Source organism: Stegodyphus dumicola, chromosome X1 (assembly GCF_044657685.1).
Source record: "Stegodyphus dumicola isolate Sdum_Otavi_A_Nest chromosome X1, ASM4465768v1".
In the NCBI taxonomy this organism is placed as follows: domain Eukaryota; kingdom Metazoa; phylum Arthropoda; class Arachnida; order Araneae; family Eresidae; genus Stegodyphus; species Stegodyphus dumicola.
Genome location: NC_140780.1, coordinates 243,602,632 through 243,618,241, shown reverse-complemented (window position 1 = coordinate 243,618,241; position 15,610 = coordinate 243,602,632). Strand labels below are relative to the sequence as shown.

The following is a 15,610-nucleotide window of genomic DNA, read 5'->3' as shown; positions in this document are numbered from 1 at the left end:
GTCATAGGTTAATTGAATATGGCAAAGCTTGCACAGGAAAGCTTAGGAAAGATGCCTTTGTGGAAGACTTGGGGAAAATATTACACATGGAAAACCATAAAAACCAACTACACAGCCAGCATGTTTGCCCAATACTGCACGTGGATTGAACTCCCAATATTTAGCAGTTTTAAATACACAGCCACTGGTGGGGCCCTCGTCAGTATAAAAGATACTTTACAGATAAAAAAGGAAGCCTATTAAAGAATACAAAACATTTATGTTTACAAATCATTAGAAGAGAAAATTTCAGGTGATATTTCACTGCAAACACTTTATATTTTCAAACTTACTTATATTAAGAGAGATAATCAGGAAATAAAAGCAAATGGATGATTAAATATGTAATACAGTAAAGATGACTATAATCATATGGCAGCTAGTCATTTATCGGCAAGTTTATGCTATTAAAAATAAGAGATGTCATTAAGAAGTTACTGCTTGTAAAAATCCTAGACATCGGTTAATGTGAATACCTAAAAAGGAGCTTTATTTTCAAAGAATTACATAAATTAAACTGAATATTAAAACTCAAATTTAAAAATTTCAAAAATGAAAAATACTTTCAATGAAGATTTATTCAATATTCCTATCATATCACATCTTGTTTTTGCCATCTATTATGCTGCCTTTATTAATATTAATGATACTCATGATCAAAATCTTTATCCTTGTTCAAAACATGCAGTCACATGAATTTATACAAGCACATATTAGTCCATTAAGACAGTCATTTAAGAATAGATGCTACTTTCTTTTTTCTGTAAACAGTTTTTCACAGCTGGTGTAAAGAAAAAGAAAATTTATTTTCTAAACAAAACAATCCCTGCATAGACCAAAAGAAATTAACCCCCCCAATTTGTTTTACATCTATTCTATTCATAATTAACTTCTACTGTATAAATACATCAAATTTAAAAAGAACTGTTTTTGCAAAAATTCTTCTCTATGTCAATTTAAAAACAAAACTGGGTACAACAATTATTTGAGTATAAAGAACATTACCTCAGTATTTCTGTAAAAGCTTTTTCCTTAAATTACATGAAACTTACATTTCTCACCTTTTATAATGAAAAAAAAAAAAAAAAAAAAAAAAACTTAACTTTTTACATCCTCTTCTTACATCTACAGCAATTAGAAAAACTAATTAAATTTCCTGAAAACACCCATATTAAAGTTTATTTTTTTTATCCTTTTATACTGACTAACTGACATTTTCTATTGTTTATTCATCATTATTTAAAATAATTGTGCCATCCAAAATAAATGATATCAAATGTTTACTGTATATTTCATCTATAGCATCATATAAATAAAATCATTATTTATAGATTTCTGATTACAAATCTTTGTATCTGCTTTCACAGTCTTTTGCCACCCAAGTCTATCAGCAAAAAAAATACAATGCAGAAATGGCACCAAAAAATTTTTTTTTTTGCTTAAGTGAACAATATGCATAGTTATAACCTGATAATCTACGATTAGATATCACCCTACAGCCAAACACAACATTAACTGCAAAAACCTGGAATGTTACTTGGTTATAACGAAAGTTTTCTAGCAAAAAAACAAAGTTAGGAAACAAAACATGAAAGCAGTACCTTCAGAACCATGCAGTCATCCAGAATACAACAAACCATTGGTCCCATTTCATATAACAATGCGAGACACCCATTATTTTTCAATACTTTATTTTGAAAGATGCAAAATTAATTTTTATCCAGAGAGATGCAAATGATGACTATTTTACAACTTCATTGGAATAAATTATGTCCAATGATCATGTCTAAAGTAGCAGAGATTTCCATAACTTTAAAGAATGCTCTGCATCCAATAAATGAGATTTAATACAACATTTGAAAGAAGTTAAAGCTAGTAAGGGATGATACAAATTTGGTTAGGAATGCACGATTCTATACTAACCACTTTATCCTGATAATGACATAATAATCTACCATGCACAGAAAAAGAAGCTGTTCAGTTACGAAAATGAAGTTACACAGCCTAAGAAGCTAGCTAGTGAAAAATTATAAACTTAAACATTTGCTAGCCAATGCTACAAAAACTTAGCTTCCAAAGCTCAGCCAAGTCTAGTAAAACTGACATGCATAATATGTCAGAGTTAAAAATTCACAACTGCTTCTTTCTCCTTCAATTTATGATGAACGAAGCCAGAAAACTTTTCAGTTGCATTCCATGATCAGCCTTGCCTATTAATGCTTAAGAAGTAAAGATTACCTTACCAGTTAGAAATGCACTATTAAAATAATATATCAAAACTGAGAAATAGACTAGACGAGTAAGTTACATCCAGTTCTCGGGGAAAAAAATATTAGAGTTTGTACAGTCAAAAGTCGTTAATTCGGACACCCATAATCCGGAATGATCTATAATCCGGACCTCAAAGCTAAAAACTTTCTGCGCATGCGCCACGTTGGCACATGTGCACAGGCATTTTACGCGTGCATGTAAGACCTTGACTACTGCGCATATGCGTGTGCGCAAGTGCAGAATACGTTTTCACCTGCGCGTTTAATGTATAACGGACGGTGTAAGCTAAAATTATCTAATTATCTATTTCAGTTAATGTTAATGATTGCGTTGTTCCTTAATCTTCGAATTGGATCCCGCTTATTATTTTTTGCAGACTGTAAGAGCAATTTTATAAAAGTAAACTTGAACTTTTGATTTTGTCAAATAGAATTTCCGATGCTTAAACTTCCAAAGGATCTACAAAACAAAAGTATGTTTCGATGTCCAACAAACAAAAAGTGGAATTGCTGCAAAAAATGGATAAAGACATGAAGAATGTGACAGAGAGGGTAGTGAAAACGAAAAAATTTCGATTGACAAGTTAGTCGGTATTCTCGGCACAGCAATTAACGGGACTTGAACAGCAGAACTTTGTAACTGAACAAGAAATTATGTCTGTTTATAAAATTAAAGAGAAAGTATTATCACATAAAATGAAGCAACTTAAACAACTTACATTGAAAGAAATGTTTAATAAAGTAAATAAATAAATATTAAGCTTTTTTTTTGTAAATTTTGATACCCTTTAGATCATAATTGTTCTTTATTTCATAAATTACAGTTTCATATTTTTAATTTTAGAATTTCTGCATGCCATCTTACGAGATTTAGACTGATGATCTATAATCCGGAAAAATCGATAATCCGGAATCGCCGAAGTCCCGACGAGTCCGGATTAACGACTTTTGACTGTATTAGTTTGATTGGACTAATAATCAAATATACAATGATCAGTTTTAAATATAACTTCTAATAATGCTTTTTTAAAATTTAAATGTAAAATTACTAATGTATTTATTACTTTACCTTTACTTATTTCATGATCACCATAAAATTTCCCCGCAGTAAGAACAAATGTGCCCCATTCTTTACCAGGATGTTTTGAGGGGGTCCACCTTTCTTCCCATTTATCTGCAAAAATTGCATATAAATTAACATTAGGCACATACACTCAATAACAAATTTTACTAGCGCAATATATTATATCTAATATATAACAAATAAATTTTATATATTTAGGCTGATCATATATTGTTTTAAATGGTACAGTTCCATTTTATTCCTGTATCATCCATATTACTTAAACAAAAATGTTAAATTATCTGTTTTTACAAATATTTAATACAGGCTTAAATGATATATCATTATCACCTAAAAACATTGATCAGTTACAAAATCATGGAACTAAGGATTGACAAAAAATAAAAAACTGGGCTGTCTTATGACATTCGGGACACAAGGCTACTAACAATTAAATAATTTTATAAATTTTCACATTTTTCTGTACATTGGGCTAACAAGCACACAGGTGTTTTCTTTATGCATGATCAAAGTTTCATGCTGCAAAATTTTTTACCTATACTAAATGCATATTTCGATTAATCTTCCATAATCAGGGTGAGCGCCAAACTGGGCAAGAGTTTTTGATTTGGTTGTGGTTTCCGGCTGTATGTTTTCCTGTGGCAAACCTAGAGTTTTACATCGGTGGTGCAAGTTCAGTGTAGCCAAAATATTCTTTTTTAATTTAATTTTGAAATACGGCATTTTTAAAAGTTTTACTGTTTAATCTTTACAGGAGGTTAAGCTGTTGTTGGTGGGAGAATGTTGGATTTCAGACGACGTGAAGTTTATAATTTATGAAAGTTTTCATTTAATTTTATTAGTTAATGTTTTCCTGGTTGGTTAATTATTTTTTTAGTTTTGTTTCTTGCATGTGGCAACCGAAAGATGTGGAATGTTTAAAGTTTTGAACAAAAGTTGTTTAGTATGTTGAATTCCATGAGATAGTAACTTGTATATTTTAGTTAAGTTTATGATGCATCCATTGTTAGTGAATTTGAATATATTTTCTTGGTTGAAAATTTTGGAGTTCGAGGAAAGCGTTATACAATTTATTATTTTATTATTCCTTGTACTATTTTATTATGAATTACATAGATAGGGCCATGTTTTTACTTACAAAGCTGGATGGACTGTTTTACTCATCTAGTATTTTATCATCTCATTTTACTATTCTGCTTGTGTTTAAAAATCACATCTTAGTGCTCTAATTGCCGCCAAAAAAATCTGCCAAATTTTGAAGGCCAAAATAGTTTAGCACCAACTTACCCAGGTTATGGAAGATCAGCCCATAATTTGCACTATCAAATAGTTCGCATGGGATACAACAAAACTTTTCCTGAATCAAACCAGTTTCGTTCTTGTTGGCTCCTTTTTTGTAAATGTCTCAACTATTGTTTTCTTATTACTGTTGACCTCTCTTGTTTGTATAGCTGATCCTATATAATTTCTATAGAAAATGTTTCACTCTTTTCAAAAAAATTTATTAAGTAGGCATTGAATTCCAGTAAAACTTTTCCCCTTGCCTTCACAATATAATAAACCGTATTTTAAAATTAACACTTAGGAAGTAAAGATTACCTCACTGAGTAGAAATTTAAACTGCAATATTAAAATAATACATCAAAACTGAGAAATAGATTTGAAGAGTAGGTTACATCCAGTTCTCAAGAAAGGAAAGTCTGCTACAGCAGCAGTTTCTTGATATGACTAGACGACATCTCTATTTTGATTGGCCAGGAAGTAACCCACCATGAATGCCATTCTAGAACGAGTCTAAGCAAAGTAAGGATGCAATGCAGATGACACAGGCAACTACATGAGACACCAAATTAACCACTTGTGCTAAAAAGATGTGCCACCCATGTCGAGATGCTTTTGTCTGAAACCGCGAGCGACGTGAACACCACGTCAATAGGCATTTATCGCAAAAATTAAAATAACGTGGTGCACACGTTGCCTAACAACGAGATTGTTTATTTCTTGAGTTACAGCTCTGGAGTGCACTTGCAGACATGGAGTGACGTAAATGAGACACTTTACCACTTGTTATATTGTAGCGCACGGCACCGCAACCGTGAAGTATGGTCGGAGCACAAGTGGTTAAAAATTTGCCGTACATATTTTTACAGGACTGGCTTAATGCCATCATATGAAAAAACTCGTTCTGTTATTTTTTACAATTTTGATTATAACAAATAAAAGTTTGATAACAATGAAAATAAGGGATCACATATTTAAATATATAAATTATATAATATACTGTATATAAATAGTCTGAATAAATGTTAACTGTCAAAAGTAGATAATTTAGTACATACATTTATGCATCTAATTACTCATTTTGTTTTATATAATTTTGATTAGAACAACGAAAATTTGATTATAATAACGAAAATTGTCAATCAATACCCTTCTCAGGATTTAAAGTATCACTAATCACAGAGTATGAAACTCTTGTGATTAGTTCTTCACATAATTTAAGTCATGAAATTACTTCAAGTAAGTGATTTATTTGATAAGTCGTCCAATTTGAGTGCGGGAAGAAAACAACTGCATTATATAAAGAAATTTTTGAACTTCCGATTCTTTTAATTTTTTATGGCCCCGCGTATAAGTCAACCCCCCCCCACTTTGAAGTATTTTTTTTGTCCAAAATATCTTTACTTATATGCGGTAGTTAGGATGGCCCCGAGAGGAAAAGCATTGTAATAACATCTACTAACAACTGTACTGTACCCACATAAGTATTTAGCAGACCTTTGTTACAACCCTTGGTGGCAGACAAACTTTGTTACAAAAAGTGTTTTAATTCAAACAGTAATGTTTTAACATTTGCAAATTAAAAAAAAATTATGAAAACCATGAAATTTAACTTTTTATATGACCCTCCAATCCCCATACTCTTATTCAGGAAGATTTTCTGGTAAAAGTTTACAATTGGGTGCCCCTTGTTTATTGGCAATTCTTTTTTGACGCCAAGACCGGAGCCAGAAAGGCACAATTTCAAGATGGCCGCTACACAAAACCAAAATAAGAAGTCAAAGAATTGCACAAGATCTGTGTCGATGTACACATCGATCTGTTTTTACTTAAAAAAACATAGAATTACACAAACTAGGCATTGCGGACTGCCTTAAATATCTCCATGCACACATCAATCTATTTTCATTTAAATAAAATCGGGAAGCTAAAACAAGTTAAAACTATCGTGGTAACCAGAAGTGAGGTTTCATCGCCAAAATTTTTAAAAAAATTGTCGCCTATCGAAGGGGCACCCAATTCTACACTAGACAGGGTTGCCACTCAAACAGGAGAATGAAATTCCCCGACTTTTCCAGGTATGTTTCGAGAAAATTCCAGTCTATCTGCGTAATGTACGTTGGCTGTGCTAAGAAGCAAATTAATTATGGTATTACTTGTACTGTGTAGCAAATTCACTTTGTCTGATAATTTTGTTTACTTTTCCGCTTAAAAAACTTAATAAAATTTAAGATATATAACATTGGATAACAACTGTACGTTTTATTTAATTATTACTCATGATCATCCCCAGTTCAACACGAGGCTAATCCGGTTCTTATAAATCACAACCCAATGCTAAAAGTTAGGTTAGATTTTAGGTAAATTTAATTTGTGTGAGGTGTATTCTTAAAAGGCACCTTAACACTTGAAAACACAAATATAATTATAATAGGAGTTGTTTTCTCCACTGAAGATTGAAATTAGAATCTGCCCAATTTGGAATAAAATAAGGCTTTTTTTGCAGACATTCTGCAGCTAAACGAAAGAAAGAATCTATTTAATTATATTTTGTTACTAAATTGAGGTATTTTATATTTCGCAGCATACATAAGGAAAAAATATGTGCATTAAATTTCGTGATGTCATCATACTGCTAGAATTAATTTCAGGATTATGCCAGAGAAAATTTCCTGAAATTTGGAAATATTTACTAATGATAAATAAATTTAGAGGGAAGAAGCAACATTAAATGATATGAATAACAAAAATAAAGATAATTACTTAAAAATTGATTACTATTTTTTTATTTTACTGCAAAATGACAAGGTATTTATTAAAAAGAAAAGAAAAAAAAATGATTTTGCGGTAAAATCCTAGCATAATCCTAGCATAGGATACGGCCTTCGCATGATTTTGAAGATTGTCGCCAAGAACAAAATGACCCATTTACTGCTCATCACCATGTCGACAAATCCCGCTGTACCATACATGGAGATTATTCTCACCAAAGAACGTCTACGTTAAAAGCGGAGGGAAAATTTGCCAAGGGATTTGACGACGGAACGGCCAGAATTTCCCTCTCCGCGATGTGTACAGGAAATTGAGAAAAACACGTGTTAAGAAGAAACGTTCTTTGACAAAAAAGAAAACTACGAAAATCCGTTTTTAAATTATTGCGAAAAATCCAAGAAGAAACGTTTTATCAAAGAACGTTTTTTCTTGGATTTTTCGCAATAATTTTAGAGAGGTTTTTCTTTATAATACATATTTTTTTTTTTAATTCTAACCTTCATGGTACCGTATACTAGGATTAAACCCATTTTGTTTTATACGAAAACAGGTACTTTCTTTAGTTCATGCACTGCACATGCGATTCTCGAGGTTACTGGAAACCAAAAGTTGCGGGAAACTTGCTTTGCCTTTCTAAAAAGACAATCAAATTGGAGCTGCGAAAATTGGCTCTATGCCAGCTGCCCGAATGACGCGATACACAATTCGCCAAAAAAGTGATCTCTTCCGACGTCGGCGCAAAACTCGCCTTTTTTGGCAGGATCGTTGTATAAAATTCCCTGACTTTTCCAGATTTTGGCTAAAACACTTAAATTCCCTGAATTTTTTGGTCAGTTTCCGAATTCCCTGACTTTTCCGGTTTTCCAGGTAGCGTGGCAATCCTGACAAGAGCCGATTTTCTATTCAAAGAATGAAACACAGAAAGTGATTCTTGTATAATGAAAAACAGACCAATGCATTTAATTTCAAAATTCAGAATATGTGATGGCATTTCCAACTTGCCTCACGGTGTTTACTAATAAATTACTTTAACTAGATTTGTCCTTCTCCTCTCTGATGCTATTCCAATTATATTCTTTGTTTTATCAATTCATCAAATATATTTTTTAATTTATAAATTTGTTACATACTGCTTGCCAAAAGAATTTTCACATAATAAAAGGGTGTGAATATTCTAACGAAGTTTTATCACTTTACAAACATTATTTAATAATCATATAAAAATTCATTAACTAAATGCAGTTTAACTTTTTAATTTCTGTAAATAATACAAGTTAGCTACGTGTTAGTATTAAAGCTTACCGGTGTTTTCCACAAAACAAGTTCTACAAGTAACATCATTTTTCAAACTATATAGAAATACGTCAATCTACTAACAGAAACCGGTTAATCTTTACATTATGGTAACTTGGCGTTTTTTTGGCGAAAATTTGGCGACCAACTCTCCAACAGCAACCCTCTATTTTTTTTCCCCGCCGCCATTTTGTCTTCACGAAGTAAAGACACGTTTCTTTTCTTTTTATCTTCTGAACACTTCTTCCAACAATCTACTAGCCGAATTACACTTATGCTAGAAATTTTATCTAACAAAACTGCTTAATCAGGACAAATATTCACTGCAAAATTGGGAAAAAGTGCACAATACCATACTCCTTACGCGTTTTTCAAAATAACACATACACATAAACCATGTACACGCTGACTTATTTTTACTTAAAAGTAACATCCCAGAATTGCACAAAAATGGCATTGCGCACACTCTTCACTATATCCATGTACACTGCTTTTTTCTCATAAATTAGAAAAATTTCACGAAAATACATGACAATTTTCTCAATCTTTAAACCCGGTAAAAAGAACATATATGAAATTACCTGATCGCAAAAAAGTTTATACCCTTTCCAAATATGAACATTTCCACATATAAAATAAATAAAATATCCAAAAACTTTTACCTCTAAATCATCTATTATATTATAAACGTCACCAACGAATTCATACCGCAAGCATTACAAATACTTAGTGTCAAATATTTAAATTATTTCCATGCACGTTTACTTCAACTAAAACGTATACCAAATTCCTACAAACATAAAATTCACAAAATAACTATCATTTAATTAAATTATAATTAAATTCAAAAACACTACTTAAAATATAAATGAGCACATACATTAAATTAATACATACATAAATACCCATTTTGAATTCACTTTAGTTACGGCCATGGGATCCAAAAATTCACGAACACTGTTTCACACAACACAGAATAAAGCCAAATACAAAATTTCCAGATTTTTTCCCGATTTCCCCCCTTTTCCAATTAAAGAACCGTAATTCGTCCATTAATATCACATGACATATCCCATGATCTCTCATTTCCCTCACACAAAATAATGCGTAATCAGAACTGAATACTGCTCACATTATTATTAAAGTGCCAGGTAGTAACCTTTATCGCCTCCAAAATGTCACCAAACTACCAGTTACCATATTGTAAAGATCAACTCAGAAACCTTTTTCTAAAATGATTTTATTTTCAATTACACCTAAATTAAAATTATTGCACTCTTTCATAGCTGGAAGTTTACATCTACAACCAACATTTATGAAAATAAATGCTGGGTAAGGATTTTCATGAATGCAGAATATATTTCGGTTGATCTTTACAATATGGTAACTGGTAGTTTGGCGACATTTTGGAGTCGATGAAGGTTACTACCTGGGACTTTGGTAATAATGTAAGCAGTACTCAGTTCCGATTATGCATTATTTTGTGTGAGGGAAATGAGAGATCATGGGATATGTCATGTGATATTAATGGACGAATTACGGTTCTTTAATTGGAAAAGGGGGGAAATTGGGAAAAAATCTGGAAATTTTGTATTTGGCTTTATTCTGTGTTGTGTGAACAGTGTTCGTGAATTTTTGGATCCCATGGCCGTAACTAAAGTGAATTCAAAATGGGTATTTATGTATGTATTAATTTAATGTATGTGCTCATTTATATTTTAAGTAGTGTTTTTGAATTTAATTATATTTTAATTAAATGATAGTTATTTTGTGAATTTTATGTTTGTAGGAATGTGATATATGTTTTAGTTGATGTAAACGTGCATGGAAATAATTTAAATATCTGACACTAAGTATTTGTAATGGTTGCGGTATGAATTCGTTGGTGACGTGTATAATGTAATGATTTAGAGGTAAAAGTTTTTGGATATTTTATTTATTTTATATATGGAAATGTTCATATTTGGAAAGGGTAAATACTTTTTCGCGATCAGGTAATTTCATATATGTTCTTTTTACTGGGTTTAAAGATTGAGAAAATTGTCATGTATTTTCGTGAAATTTTTCTAATTTATGAGAAAAAAGCAGTGTACATGGATATAGTGAAGAGTGTGCGCAATGCCATTTTTGTGCAATTCTGGGATTTTTTTTTAAGTAAAAATAAGTCGGCGTGTACATGGTTTATGTGTATGTGTTATTTTGAAAAACGCGTAAGGAGTATGGTATTGTGCACTTTTTCCCAATTTTGCAGTGAATATTTTTAATGATTAAGCAGTTTTGTTAGATAAAATTTCTAGCATAAGTGTAATTTGGCTAGTAGATTGTTGGAAGAAGTGTTCAGTAGATAAAAAGAAAAGAAACATGTCTTTATGGCGGCGGGAAAAAAAATAGAGGGTTGCTGTAGGAGAGTTGGTCGCCAAATTTTCGCCAAAAAAACGCCAAGTTACCATAATGTAAAGATCAACCTATATTTCTTCTGCAGCATTCATTGAAAGCTGCAATTTTTTTAAAAAATGGATATGCAGCTTCTAGAATTTTTAAATTTCTTTTTCAATAATCTGTTTCAAGTATAGCATCTGCAGAAAATATCTTTATGAAATTAAACAGGCTCTCGTTAATACTGGAATTAACATCAGTTACAGACTCGATAAATACCGTTCTCATTTTTCAATCATTTTAAACAAAAATATAACTTTTAAAGTGTGTGTGTGATTATGGCAAAGCCTCGAGGGCTATCTGCCTAAGAGAAGGGATGCCTTCGTGGAGGACTTTCTAAGGGAAACTGGCTCGTATACACGTTACACATGGGGAAAACCATGAAAACGCCCATGCAACCAGCCCGTTTGCGGGATTCGAACCTCGGACCAAACTACCAGTGTTCAGCGACTTTACCACTCAGCCGCTGTATAACTTTTAAAACAAGACACCAAAAATATTTAAAACGATTACATACAGTTCATTTGAAATATATGCATAGCATAAAGACGAAATTAACTATTTTTCTTTATGAGCATAAAAGATTTTATATGGATTCTATGAATTGACACAAAGTATAATTTTTTTTCAAACCACTAATACAGTAAGTTTTCAAGCACTTAAAACATTCCTCTTATTATAATAATCAGAATTTATTACAGTAAATAAGAACTTTAAAAAGCTCAAAAAGGTTGCAAAGATACAGAAAACTCAATAAAACAAACTAAAACCACCAATAGCTCAGATTGGCTTCTAACCTACTTATAACTGTCAACCGAGACACCAATTTAAAAGGCTCTCTATAGTTTGAGGAGACACAAGATTCCACAATGAAAATTTTTCATATTTAGTTACATTCCTCTCAAATGACTATGCAGATCTAATTGGACTCTTGTTTCAGTTACGTTAAGGACTGAAACGTTAAGTTACGTTAATGATTTGCACTTAGAACTTATGAAACCTGAAGTTTTCTCTCTCCTCTGCTGCTCAAACAGGGCTAAGTAAAACTGCAGATGCTGAATCAGTAGATATAAAAGTATTACTGTATATTTCATCTGCATCTAGTGTTGCCAAACATCCAGGCTATCAAAATCCAGGAGAGGGAAACAAATAACAAATATCAATTTTCATAACTTTTTATTTTATTTTAAACTTATATTTTGCATTTGATCATACAGATTTCAAAATGGTCTGGAACTAACAAATTTAAAAAACTCTGCAGCCCATTTTAAAACTGAAGAATGTTAAGATTTCTGCCTTGACATAGTCTTCATTTAAATGGTTTCTTTCCTTAGCCCATATATTGAATAATATACTAAAAACATACTCTGAAGCAGTGTTTGATACAGATATAGACAAAACGAATGAAACTACTTTCTTCAACATATCTCCAACTATATTTTTGAACTGTTGAGAAAAATGTTGCCCACCTCGGATCAATTCTTACATTTGATTTAACAATGCTGTCTTGAATCTCCCTCAAAATGCAGAAGTCTTCCTAAAGTTTACGTTCAACAAAAGTGATCTTTAAATCAATGGCGAATTCTCTCAGAGCATCCCACGTAATCTGTTTTTTTTCATTGAAAGTTCGCTCAATTTACTATACTCCCGAGTTTTTGAAATCATACCATTTTTTCAGGTAATCTAAACATCTCTCAAAGAAAATGTTTGCGTCTTTATGAAACAGACTCGTCTGTTTCATTTGTCTAAAAAGACCTTTGACTAAACTACCAAAAAATTGTCATTTTTCAACGGATTTCAAGCTTAGCATCATGCAATTCTATTAGAAAGTTTCTAGCAGCATAATAGCAAACTGGTTTATATAACGTCTATGGAACCTTTCTTTATGTAGACATTCTATAGCTGCTGTGCGGGGTCATGCGATTTTCGATGCTCTCAACTATTTCATCCGTGCTCATTGTATCGTTATTTACGAGAAACTTTATATTCCTGGAAAGCAATATTTATTTAAAATTCCTTCAAAGAGCTGGGAGATTTTAATTTTCAGAGCTCAATTCTGGGTCAGGTGGGAACCTTAGCTGTGTCCTAAATTTGTATTGTCAATACTATGTTTTTTATTTCTGAATTGATGAATACTTCTATGCAATATAACATTTACTAGAAAATAAGTATGTTTCTAGTCATGCTGCTTTCATTAAGATTTAATTATGTGGATGAGAAAGAGGGTTTGCAATAAATATATCACATCTGCTCAGTAAAATACATTTCTGACCAACTGATAAAGAGCAAATTACTTATCCGATATTCTGGAAATAATATTCTGTGGAATCGAAATTGATTTATTTTAAACTGCATAATAATAAAACTATATTATTATTATAAATTATTTTTTAATAATAAAACTATATTATTATTATAAATTATTTTATAAATTCTCCCAAGACTATAAACAGCCAGAATTAGAAAACGAAAGTTAAACCGGTCAGATTCTATCATACAGTTTCTAAGTTTAACACTTCTAGAAAACCTAATTTCTTACATTTAGCAAATATGAATTTGAAATTACATACCATCAGAAAATTCTTCTTTAAAATACTCTTTCGAAAATGTCCTCGAAATACACAATAAACTTACTATAAGAAATCGCAACATATTTGAACACTTAAAAAAACTTAACTACTGACAAATCGCGAACACTACTAAATAACAACGAACCGATGCTTAAGAACCGGCAAATACACGGGCATTTAATCACTAGAAATGTAACATGTGCTACAGTGGACAGATGGACAATTTCAATTGGATACTCCGAAGAACCTATCACAGTCAACCACCTGGATCACATTCTCTTCATGTTGCCAAATCTTCAGAGTATTCCACACGTATGACAGACCAAGGTAACCTCCATGTGACAGACTGATTACTGAAATTCGCAAATTCTGAACAACAAAAATACAAAAATTGAATTAGGAATTTTTGATATATAGTTTATGGGAAAGTTTTTTTAAAACTAGTGAAACTTGTGGGAATTTTTTTCATTAGAATGTTACGAACAAGGAGGAAGCTATGACAAAAATATTAAAAGAATACCAAAACTTAAAAATTCAGAGTTTAATTTTGAAAATCTGCAATGCAAAAGAATAACTAATTATGGTCTTAACAAAAGTTACTAATTTTTTAATAAAGTTCCATTTTTATCTAAACAAATTGTCACAAAATTGTTTGTATTAGCTTCATTTACCCAAATGGCAACCCGAAGACTTGATTCACCAACTTGCTCGGGTAAACTGGCCAGTTGAAGAAGACCTCAATTCAGTTCCATGCTGTTTATATCACATATTATAAATGCTAAGCATCATATTGCAGTTTGCACCTGCAATTTGAGAAGTGTTAAAATACACAGCAAGCAGGTTCTATAAATTCCTACAGTGCCTTGCAGAAAAAAATCGAATACTTTTAATTCCCAAAAATAATGTAAAACATTTAAGCTACATTAACCTGAAACCATTTTTCAATAAGCGCTTAGCTAGTCTTCATTTACAACAAACCAATTTCTTGTATCATGAATTAAATATTTGTTATCATTAACATATAGACTTTGCACTGCGAAAATTATGTCATAAGAGTCTTGTGACTCTTCTCAGATTGCAAGCAAATTCATCATAAATAAATTAGATACGTGCATTTATTTTATGCCAAAACAGAATAAGCAGTACTTGAAAATTTGTTTTGCAATAATATTGTCTCAATATTTTTTTTAAATTTATTATTTCAATATTTTATTCCATGACCTGTTGCAAGAAAACATTACGTGGTTAGAAATTCGTAACATTCCATTTGGTCTGTAACTAGAAGAAACGAAAGCTATTAAAAAGTTAATGAAATGGCTCATTAAGGAATTTATCAATATCTGACTGAATAAACCATTATTCAAAACATCGCAGAATTCAGAATTAAAGATTAACGAGACCATTACTTCTGACCTTTAAAATAGAACACAGTACTGTCAAAAATAAATAAAATTATCGAAGCTTAATATAACAATGGCGAATATATTCCGCTAAAATGGTAATATTAAGTGTAATGGCCAGGTAGCAAAGAAAAAACTCTGCAGCTCAGCTTCAGTGAAGGAAGGACAAATTTCAGCACTTTCCCTCGAAATATATTAGAAATAAGAATTCTGAAATTTACAGAAATTCTGAAAATATTTGGCAAGAGAATCTAATTTAATGTTTTTTATCAGTTCTTAGCTCGCAGGAGAATTAAAAAGGGAATTTCGAAAAACAAATTTTAGTTTTAATAATAGAAATTACGAATCAGGAATTATGATATAGGCATGTATGTCGTTCTTTAAAATCATGATCTCAGATTTATTTGTGAGATAATGGAACAATAGAAACGCATCGGTATTTTATAAGGAAATTTGAAACCATCG

General features: G+C 31.4%; 1 protein-coding gene across 1 annotated transcript in view; it reads right to left on the bottom strand.

The window, feature by feature from the left end:
- Window positions 1–13,940, bottom strand: part of Calr (calreticulin) — a 28,197-nt gene extending 14,257 nt beyond the window's left edge. The window contains exons 1-2 of the mRNA XM_085807333.1: window positions 13,746–13,940; window positions 3,379–3,483 (exon numbers count right to left, since the gene is read on the bottom strand). Coding sequence (XP_085663459.1) covers window positions 3,379–3,483; window positions 13,746–13,827 — 187 coding nt within the window. The 5' untranslated portion in view covers window positions 13,828–13,940. The remainder of the gene's footprint in view (window positions 1–3,378; window positions 3,484–13,745) is intronic.
- Between the last annotated feature and the right edge of the window lie 1,670 nt (window positions 13,941–15,610).